Below are 11,727 nucleotides of genomic sequence, written 5' to 3' on the forward strand. Positions count from 1 at the left end.
TAACAGATCATATGGACAGTGGTAAATACAACTGTTAATACAACTACCTTGATGCACAATTCCTGTATTTGGAGAGTGGCCACAGTAAACCAATAACTGTGTACAAGACACTGGATCTGTGAGGTAACTGTATTGGAGACAGACTTAACACAGTATAACATAATTCAATGGACATATATATTTTCCATGTGTCTCTCCATTTAGGCTATTCAGAATTTATAGACCGATAAAAGTGACTCATTGTCAGATCAGGGGACCAATTGTCTTTTAAAAACAATGATATTTTCTATTGTCATGTGCACTGGATAGGTGAAGTGAAACGTGTTGTTTTATCAGGGTCAGCCATAGTAGTGCGACGCCCCTGGAGCAAATTAGGCTTAAGTGCCTTGATGAAGGGCACATCGCCAGATATTTCACCTCAGGTATTTCGAACCAGCGACCTTAGCAGTTACTGGCCCGATGCTCTAACCGCTAGGCTAGCTGCAGCCCGCCCAATGAAAATGTAAATTAATGAATTAAGAGATGCCCCTTCGTCTCGGTCTAGAGTGTCAAACAACGTCACCTGAGACGGTGTTGACCTCATCTCGCCCCCCGTGAGAGATAACTGCAGGAGGGGAAAACAAATTAGCAAGACCCAGTGAAAAATAGGTCAAAAACATTAGGCACCAAATGGAAGAAAATGGAATGAAACAGAGGGACTACGAAACACTAATGTTTGTTTTCTGTTGCAAATAATGTTCAAACGTTTTCCATTGCGTGCCCTAATGTACAGGACCATAAGGAGATACTCAACTCCACGGCAGTCGGCTCCTCAGCCAGGAAACAGGAAAACCTATCCGTCTTCTAAGGATGGAATGAATCTGCCTCCCTCCCTTCTTCTATTCCGCCCCGCGGTATGGAAGCCAATCTCTTTACCTGACCCACACGATCCTGTTACGCCCCACTAACAAAGAGTGGGCCTCCATTCCTGTCGTATGCACTTTATCTCTCTATGGTCCACTGGCTGGGCCTCTATGCCCCCCCCCCCCCCCCCTCTAAATCTAACACGGTCAGACAGTGGATGACATTGGTTATTTTATCTTTTAGCATGAATCAAACTTTCAACTGTAAAGCATTTAAACTAGTAAACGCTCTCAGGGGCCAAGGAGCAGCAACAAATGTTTTACAGTAGACCTTATGAGAAGTTAACATCCTATCTGTTAAAAGACAAAATGGTACACATACAGTACATTGGAAGCATACCTGCATTCTCCAAATCTGTGTGGGTAAGTTCTCAGTCAAACTCAGGAATGGGACGATGACATCCAGGTCGGATATAAATTCTTCCTTCACCCTCTCTGGACCAGAGTTATGTCACACGTGTGCTGACGGTTAGTTGGCAAAAATCAAATTGAATCAAATTGAATTGAATCAAAACTCTGTAGCCGCTACTGAGTGACCCATCTACCCATTCAGTAAGGATCTACCACAGGGTATGGTGGTGCTGTCTACCTGCGTGCTCGGATCCTCCACACCGTGATCGCACTGACCCAGCCTCGGGAGACTGCGGCCCAGCTGCTTAATCTATCATTCATGCCGTCGAGAACGGAGGTGGAGGGAGAGGGAGATCTTATTCGGTGCTTACCTGAGTGGTCTACTAGCTCGATGGGGTGTAACACAAAGATGCAGAAACACAATCCAATCCAACCGTCCTCCGAGTCGCTCTCGTTAAGCGTGCGTGCGTGCGTGCGTGCGTGCGTGCGTGCGTGCGTGCGTGCGTGTGTGTGTCATTGCAGCAGCAGCACCACCACCACAGCAACCCCCTGCTGGCACAGCATAGGTCCTGTTAATGATATTTGATTAGACAGATAAATGACAGGCTAATTACAAACTACTCAGTTTATAGTTCTACCGGGCCACCACTATTTCATAAGGGTCCCTGACTGCTGCTGCAAATACTCCCTGCTCGACATAAGGCTGTTTTCATGATGCCAAACTGGGTCATATTCATTCATGCACACCATTGCAAAACGTAGCAAAATGTTTAGCAACAGAAAATAAAAACGAGTGTTTCTTATTGGACAAGTTGAGATAATCCCTGTTTCAATCCGTTTTCTTCCATTTGGGGCCCAATGAATACAATCCTAATATCAAATCTCAGAGCTCTCTGATCAGATGCTGTTAATGGTTGATTCAAGAAACTTTGCTTTGAGTTTGCACAATGGAAAACTACACATGCTTGACAAGAAATGCCCAATGTTCACAAAATAATCTCCAAAAGGCCAAGGAATACAAACATAATGGCCCTTTATACTCCAGTCATTCTCTCACATCATATTAGTCAACTTTTTTGCCCTAATAACACACAGTTGAAATAAAACAGAGACAACTTTTAAAATAAAAACTTTATCCTGAAGACTGTTTGTGGTGTTCCCCCCATTTGCTATTCACAGGGAAAGACTATAAGGGAGCAGTAACATGGTAACCTGTAGTAGCAAACACACACACACACACACACACACACACACACACACACAAATACACACACACAAGGGGAAGCACAGGTGTCCGTTTCCACTGACACGATGACGAAATGAAAAGATCCAATTTCCTTCTATTTGTGGCAGTTGGAGCTGCTTCCCAGCATTAGAGTAAAGTTAGACATAATGGATGTTCAGATGTTGCCCATTTCAATTATCCACCCTCCACTCCAAGAAGTTGTCAGGGGGCTACTTTTGCCTGAGCCCCCCACCTCACTCTCCCCAACCAGGGAGCCCGGCAATGCTTGTCCAATCTTAACAAGCTTTGAGCTACCCACTGGGCTCTGATTCAGCACGAGACCCGGTTAAATCCAATTACAGAGGAGTCAGAGAGGTTGATTTTCCCATTAGAGATTCCATGCTGAGAATGAAGGCTGGATGATACCACTCACATCTTCAGACCATTACTGCCAGGTCCTTCTCTCTCTCTTTCTCATTCCCCCTATTCCTCTTTCTCTCTCTCTGTTTTTCTCTCTTTTTCTTTCTCTCACAGTCCATCAAAGTAATTTTTTCCGAGCAGCGGAACGAGGGATGGGCCCCCGTCTTCAGTTCAGGTCCCCGCCTTGGATTATAGGGTCAGCAAGTTTACTTACTCCCTGTATACAGTACATCGAAGGCAGTTCTTTACTTTCACAAAATGTTTGTCTCTCTCTTAGCCGAGGAAGCTATATGACATAAAAAACACCTGTATTTCTTTTAACTTACACATGATTTCAGATGTATGTGTGAACAGCATTTCATTTACCCCTGCAATATCCACAGTGCAGAAAAATAGGAATGCACAAAGGATAAGAGTGAAAAAGTGACCAAAAGTTATTCCCAACATGGCCGACGTTGTACTATGGCCATTGCACTATGCCCCATTGGCCCAGGTCAAGAGTAGTGCGCTATAAGGATGCAGCCCATCATAGACAAGGCTAAATACAGAGAAGAAAACCTGGCAGCTTGACATTGAAGTGTCCATGAACCATCCATCCCTCTGAAATACACAGCGACTGCTGTCTTTTTCAAAGGGCATATTGAGAAATCTTTTGGAGTTGAGGCAATGTCTAAAGCCGTCGTTGTGCGGAGATCACCCGTGAATGAGAATAATAATTTGTCTTAATCTTACCCTCTAAGCCCATGAAAAGGGCTGTCCTCCCAAAGAACACAGCTGATTGGTCTTGACCCTGGTCACGCAAAGGTAAACCCCATTTACCACCTCGAAACCTGAAAGATGGAGGGTGTGTGATCTCCCAATACAATAGCACTGTGACAGAGGAACTGGAGCAACCTTTTGATATTAGGTACGTGCAGCAGTCTCTCAGAGCACTGTCACTATCTGCCATGTCACATAGAAGCGGTGGCAACAAAAAAATAAATCAGACTCTTGGAATTATCTCGTCAGCGCGACTTAGTATCTTGTTAGAAAGACTTAGTATCTCGTTTGAATGACTGATTATCTTGTTCAAACTATTTCATTGTTGTTTCGTGTAATTAGGTCTTGTTTGTTTTGCAGCGCCAGTTGTGCTTATCAGATGGTATGGTTTTGATATGGTTACTTTTGTCGTTTTGATAGCCTAAAGCAAGTGCTGCTTTTGAATGCCAGAGCATGTTAGTGGGCGAGTGTGGAGCGAGGAGCGGGGTGTAATTCGTCTGGAATGGCTGGAGAAGATTAAAAAAAAAATAACGGCCTTCTCTCCTTCCGACTTCGCTCCGGTACTGCTCAGACACAAGCTCTGCCTATCGTTTTTTGTTTCCTTTATCACTATTTTTTTTATTAGGCCTATTTGGTTGTATTTATTTAACCTACCCCACCCACAGTAGCCTATATGCAGTTTATATTCTACTTTCTACCACTAGGATATCTAGTTTCTATTTTGAAGGACTTCAAATGTAGGGTAGGCTATACATGTTTTAGGTAGGCTTTATATGTTTTAAGTAGACTTTACATGGGCTCAGTGGTGATTTTAGCATGTACAGTGGGGAGAACAAGTATTTGATACACTGCTGATTTTGCAGGTTTTCCTACTTACAAAGCATGTAGAGGTCTGTAATTTTTATCATAGGTACACTTCAACTGTGAGAGACGGAATCTAAAACAAAAATCCAGAAAATCACATTGTATGATTTTTAAGTAATTAATTTGCATTTTATTGCATGACATAAGTATTTGATACATCAGAAAAGCAGAACTTAATATTTGGTACAGAAACCTTTGTTTGCAATTACAGAGATCATACGTTTCCTGTAGTTCTTGACCAGGTTTGCACACACTGCAGCATTGATTTTGGCCCACTCCTCCATACAGACCTTCTCCAGATCCTTCAGGTTTCGGGGCTGTCGCTGGGCAATACGGACTTTTAGCTCCCTCCAAAGATTTTCTATTGGGTTCAGGTCTGGAGACTGGCTAGGCCACTCCAGGACCTTGAGATGCTTCTTACGAAGCCAATCCTTAGTTGCTCTGGCTGTGTGTTTCAGGTCGTTGACATGCTGGAAGACCCAGCCACGACCCATCTTCAATGCTCTTACTGAGGGAAAGAGGTTGTTGGCCAAGATCTCGCGATACATGGCCCCATCCATCCTCCCCTCAATACGGTGCAGTAGTCCTGTCCCGGTTGCAGAAAAGCATCCCCAAAGAATGATGTTTCCACCTCCATGCTTCACGGTTGGGATGGTGTTCTTGGGGTTGTACTCATCCTTCTTCTTCCTCCAAACACGGCGAGTGGAGTTTAGACCAAAAAGCTCTATTTTTGTCTCATCAGACCACATGACCTTCTTCCATTCCTCCTCTGGATCATCCAGATGGTCATTGACAAACTTCAGACGGGCCTGGACATGCGCTGGCTTGAGCAGGGGGACCATGCGTGCTCTGCAGGATTTTAATCCATGACGGCGTAGTGTGTTACTAATGGTTTTCTTTGAGACTGTGGTCCCAGCTCTCTTCAGGTCATTGACCAAGTCCTGCCGTGTAGTTCTGGGCTGATCCCTCACCTTCCTCATGATCATTGATGCCCCACGAGGTGAGATCTTGCATGGAGCCCCAGACCAAGGGTGATTGACCGTCATCTTGAACTTCTTCCATTTTCTAATATCTGCGCCAACAGTTGTTGCCTTCTCACCAAGCTGCTTGCCTATTGTCCTGTAGCCCATCCCAGCCTTGTGCAGGTCTACAATTTTATCCCTGATGTCCTTACACAGCTCTCTGGTCTTGGCCATTGTGGAGAGGTTGGAGTCTGTTTGATTGAGTGTGTGGACAGGTGTCTTTTATACAGGTAACGAGTTCAAACAGGTGCAGTTAATACAGGTAATGAGTGGAGAACAGGAGGACTTCTTAAAGAAAAACTAACAGGTCTGTGAGAGCTGGAATTCTTACTGGTTGGTAGGTGATCAAATACTTATGTCATGCAATAAAATGCAAATTAATTACTTAAAAATCATACACTGTGATTTTCTGGATTTTTGTTTTAGATTCCGTCTCTCACAGTTGAAGTGTACCTATGATAAAAATTACAGACCTGTACATGCTTTGTAAGTAGGAAAACCTGCAAAATCGGCAGTGTATCAAATACTTGTTCTCCCCACTGTACATCTTGGTGGGGCAAAAGAAAAAGTGGGATGCATGCCAGCTAAGCCACTATACAACACAACACTAAACAATACATCAATTGCACTATAGCGGTGTCAAACGGTGCCGACAAACTGTTAGGGCCTACATAAAGCTGTCCCCACAGCAGAGTCCCAACAGCAGAGTCCCAACACCTTACCACTGCTACACCTGGCTTTCAGCGGCGCCTTGTCTGGCAGCGAAACAGTTCATTCAGCCTCATTTACTGCTTTTTCTTTTTACCTAGATGATATGGCTGACTTGCTTAAACAAATGTGTCTTCTACTGACAGTTGAGATGTACAAACTATGGCATAAGGGGACGACAAGCGGATAAGGGGCAATCCGTAATTTCGATTATGACATTAATGAGAAAGCGACGACGGACGTAATCAATATAACTATTTGTTCAGCACTTTGAAATGTACAGCGACAGAATTCAGAACATGGGTCGTTCTTACGTGTACTCCCTGTACAACAAGTCATAGCCGTAGGATAAAAAAAGGGGGCATATAAGAAGACAATGAAAGCTCTTGCAATATTCGATGATTTCATTTCTCTAAAACAGGTTATAGGCTACATGTGCACCACCAAGTTAAAATAGTAGGTGAAATTAAGAGGTGAAAATAGACCAAATTATTAAGGTGAGGCACATTGAACATTGCCTGTCAAAAAAGATACACGTCATATAACACTACTATCAGTAGCACTGTCAAAACTGTACAAAAAAAGTTGGCAAACAAGCACACACCGGGCCATGAACGATGTGTTTACAATACCGCGTTGGTGAAAATAGACCAAATTATTAGGGTGAGACATATGGGCTAATAACAGCTTACTACACAACATACACTTAGTACTACTTTCTTAGCTACAGTATACATATGTCCCTTGCATATTACATAATTTTTGCAGCAGCATACAATACATTTTTGGACTCACCTTGTGAAGGTGGGGCAGCGGTTCATTGTGGACAAATTTTGTCATCAAACTTTGTCATCAACGTCTGGCATTCTCTGGATTTAGGGTGGGAACTCAGGGAAAAAAACACAGAGCCACTCCATTGAATAACAGGCTAACGTTAGTGGTTGCATTGCAATGCTTGCAGTTAGCCACTGTTTCCTTCCAAACGACTCATTGTTGAATTTTTGATTACCAACTTCTTGTGTAATCTTTATGTCCAATGGCCGATGAGCACCGATACGTTTTATCTATAATTTCTCTTCATTATTTCTCTTCATATGACAAGTATTAAAAAGGATTTGCCAGTAGATTGTCGACTTGATTCATGATGACTGCTAGCTAAGACTTTGAAAGTAAGATGTTGACATGATCAGTCCAATCAAAGCTACTGTATATATAACGTGATTTGACGTCATTTTATCTGTGGCCAATTACCTTGAGCATTCTTCGAAGGGCACTTGTGATATAACTCTATGGCAAGACCCAAAGGGCTGAAATTTGGGATGCCTACACTTACAAAGCACTTAAACTTGGCGATGACGTACAGTCCCCATGAGTGATAGAACACTGAGCAAATCAAGGCACAATGCTCCTATTTCTTCCTGGCTCGCCCCACCACCACCACAGAAAGCACTGAGCTGGGCTGAAACACCTGTATTTTGGAGCTGCCCGACTCAACAAAACAAAAAAGAGACCGTGTGTGTGCAGCTTTATTAACTGAATTATATATTTTTTTACATTGTTTGCAAACTGACATGTGACATATATTTATATATATTTATTCATTTTCGCAAAAAAATTGGGGCTCAAAACAGGTGGGGCTACCTGCCCTGAATGACGGGTCGCCACTGCATGAGCTATGAGCTACTGTCAAATGTATTTCTTCTTGGAATAGAAACACCATAAAATTCATCAATTTAATTAAGCTAAAATAATCATAAATAATGAAGGCCAGTATCAGCTTCTTTTGATAAAGAAATTGAATAAATAGTCTCAAACTGCAGCGGCAATTGATTTGTGCACAGAAGTAAGCACCAACAAGATTCTTAAACAGAAAAACACACATGTGAAAGCTTAATTACTTAAAGGAATATTAGTGGGAAAATACCCAGAATATAAACAGGAGAATGGAATATATTTGAAAAGTCTAGAATTGAAAAATACATTGAGATGAAGCTGCCACCATGTGTGGGTCGCTAGTTTAAAAAAAATCTGATATTTCTTAGTGTCTATTGTTCCATTTTTTTTTTGATTTGATTGGCAAATTGCATATTATTACAAACCTTGACATCATCAAAATCATAACATAACAAGTCACATTTGTAGGAAGTAGGCTATTCATTGCCTTTCTTTCCCGTTGTCACGTCTACTCCCGCTCCTACCCTCCGATCGCAAGTATACTAACCAACGGTCCTGGGATCCATCATTACGCACACCTGGCTTCAATCATTACGTGTACCTGCACATCATCATCAGTCACACCTGGACTCCATTACCCCACTTATTACCTCCCCTATATCTGGCACTCCTTATGTTCTTTCCCCAGGCAGTATTGACTGTGTGTTTCATGTCTATACGCTACTCGTGTTTGTTATATTGTTCGATGTTCCGTTTATTATTAAACTCACCACCTGCACTTGCTTTCCGACTGCCAGCATATTTTAGTTACACCCATGTAGTCCCGCCCAATTCTTAATAAAAATTTGAATATTATAGTATTTTATAATAATAATAATAATATACAATTAAATATATTTCAAATTAAATAGAACATATTTTTCCATACATTTATATGAGTAGAAAGTTGAATGTAAACTAGATATAGGCTACTGTGGGTGCAGTAATATAAATAAATACAACTGAATAGACCTAATTAAAACAAGCATGCCCAGAGCTTGTGGCTGAGCAGTACCGGAGTGAATTACGCTCTGCTCCTCACTCCACACTCGCCCACTAACATGCTCTGGCATTCAAAAGCAGCACTGCTTTAGGCTATCAAAAGGACTGGTAATGAATGATCATATCAATGGATGGAATCAGTGAATGAATGGCTGCAGCAACGGTCTTACAAGCATAACTGGTGCTGCGTAACAAATGAGGCCTAATTAGACAAAAGAACAATTACGTTTTCAAAAATTACTAAGTTGTTCAAACGAGATACTAAGTCGTTCAAACCAAATACTAAGTTGTTCGAATGAGATATTAAGTAATCCAGATGAGATAAGTCCAAGAGTCTATTTTTTTGTTGTTGCCTTGGGCTTCAGGGCTTCCCGTAAGGATTGAAACTGCAGGAGAGGACTTTTAATGGGGGATAGATCAGTAAAATAGCCTGTCTGAAGAGGTTGAACCCCTGAAGTTCAACCTCTTTGACTGTTTCCTCTCTGTCTGAAGCTAACAGATGACTGCTGTCACGTTCCTGACCTGTTTTATGTTATTTTTGTATGTGTTTAGTTGGTCAGGGCGTGAGTTGGGGTGGGCATTCTATGTTTTGTGTTTCTATGTTTATGTCACTTGTAATTAGCCTTATATGGTTCTCAATCAGAGACAGGTGTTTGACGTTTTCCTCTGATTGAGAACCATATATAGGTTGGCTGTTCACACTGTTTGTTTGTGGGTGATTGTCTTCCGTGTCTGTGTCTATGCACCACACGGGACTGTTTCGGTTTGTTTGTTTGTTTGTTCGTTTGTTTGTTGTAGTCTGTACCTGTTTGTGCGTTCTTCGTGTTACATGTAAGTTCTCAGAGTTCAGGTCTGTCTACGTTTTCGTTTTGTTATTTTGTAATAATTTCAAGTGTTCTTCGTGTTTCGTCTTCGTCTGTAAATAAATCATTATGTATTCACAACCCGCTGCATTTTGGTCCTCCGATCCTTCTCTCCTCTCCTCGTCCGAGGAGGAGGAAGATCTAGACACCCGTTACAACTGCCTGTGTTAGAGCAGTTCAAAGTCAAAAGTTTATGGCAGTCGTTAGCTGTCCTCCAGAGCATACTCCAGGAGAACTTCATTGACAGTCCAGAAGGAGTATATCTTTGCTCTCTCTAGACCATTTTAGAACTATAAAAAAATATTTGTTTTTATTGTCACATAAACCGGGTAGGTGCAGTGAAATGTGTTGTTTTACAGGGTCGGGCATTGTAGAAAGGCGCCCCTGGTACATCGACTGATTTTTCACCTTGTCGGTTTGGGTATTCAAGCCAGCGACCTTTCGGTTCTAACCACGAGGTTACCTGCCTCCGCATAAGATAGAGAATATAAAATATAGAATGGACGGACTAGTGGCAGTCACTTTTTTGTAACTCTTTTTGGTGTTTTTGTCTTTTTCATAATGGAGAATGAATATAATGTCAGAATAGCATCTTGTAATGTCTGATTGTCCCCAAATGCTTATTTGGGTGTACTGCTAGAGTCTAGAGACCATGTCCGGTCACCCCTCACTTTTTTCACCTTAAATGGTCAGAGCTGACACTGATGTCGACCTACTGGAGTGTTCGGGATTTTTAGATACTGTCCATACATCAACAAATGTGTAAACTTCCATATGGGTTGGTTCAGTGGTCACTTCTGAAAAATCCCTTGAATGAAATAAATCCATGTCCTATTGGCAGTAACTGCCAAAAGCAACACGGCCTTTGGTCCGAATGACCCCAAGTCTGAGGACAGCCAATCAGGTCAACCCTGGCCTAATCAGGAACAGAACGGCTTTGGCTGCATGCTGGACTCTCCTGCTGCACTTTGGTTAAGCACTGCTGACAGCTAGCTTCCTCTTTCTGGCCATGAGGTCACCCTGGGTGATGTGTCATTCCGGGGGACACTCTGGCTCTGCCTCTCTGGCTGGGGTGCCTATTAGAGTGTCCAAAGGACAGACAGGGGTGTTTAGGTAAACACTTAGGTGGAAGACAAAAACAGAGCCACCAAACACTGGTTGTTGCTCCTTTAGAGAGGGAATCCCGTTGTTTTCCCCATTATTCCTGAGAGAGCGGAATGTCATCACTGTGTTCACTGAACCGCAGGGAGTCGTTTACTGGGACTTCCTTGACTGATGCAAACAGTGGTGACATGACTTGTTTAAGGGGATCTGGTGATCTGGGTCATATTAATAAATCATCTCAGAGCAGGAGTGCTGATCTATGGGCAGGTCCCTCCTGTCCATGCATGTCTGCTCTGAGACTTGGGCCCAGGGCCTCTTTCCCAGTTGTGATGTAACTTAAACATTACGATGATCATGCCGGATACGTCGTTATTTACGAGGGAACTTTTTAAGTGTTTCCCAAACAAGCGCGTAGAGAGAACGTTCGTGATGCTAAGTTCATTGTTAGACCATGTGTTGATACTGATAGGATCGAAAGAAAAGCAAGGGCCGAAAACATGCATTTCCCAAAACACCACACAGAGAGAAGGTCTCTACGTGCTTCGTTGGAGCCTATGTGTCGATACTTAAAGGATCGAAAGTGAGTGCTGCTCTTGTAAAAGGTTTCTCCATTAAAATCTGAACATTGTACTTATTTCACAGTAGCCCTACTGACGATGGATCAGGTCCTAGAGAGATATTACCACCTACTGCTGCAAATATTGAGGCGGCTTATTTTAATACTTACCCTATAATAATACACTAAATCAATATTTGGCACATCATTGCGCACGTTAGGCTACACATTATGAAAT

General features: G+C 42.4%; 1 protein-coding gene across 1 annotated transcript in view; it reads right to left on the reverse strand.

Annotated features, from left to right (window-relative positions):
- LOC139545884 (unconventional myosin-Ih-like) overlaps nt 1-7,072 on the reverse strand; it is a 49,245-nt gene extending 42,173 nt beyond the window's left edge. Inside the window, exon 1 of the mRNA XM_071354074.1 lies at nt 7,047-7,072. Coding sequence (XP_071210175.1) covers nt 7,047-7,072 — 26 coding nt within the window. The remainder of the gene's footprint in view (nt 1-7,046) is intronic.
- Between the last annotated feature and the right edge of the window lie 4,655 nt (nt 7,073-11,727).

This window comes from Salvelinus alpinus, chromosome 19, assembly GCF_045679555.1.
Source record: "Salvelinus alpinus chromosome 19, SLU_Salpinus.1, whole genome shotgun sequence".
Taxonomy (NCBI): Eukaryota; Metazoa; Chordata; class Actinopteri; order Salmoniformes; family Salmonidae; genus Salvelinus; species Salvelinus alpinus.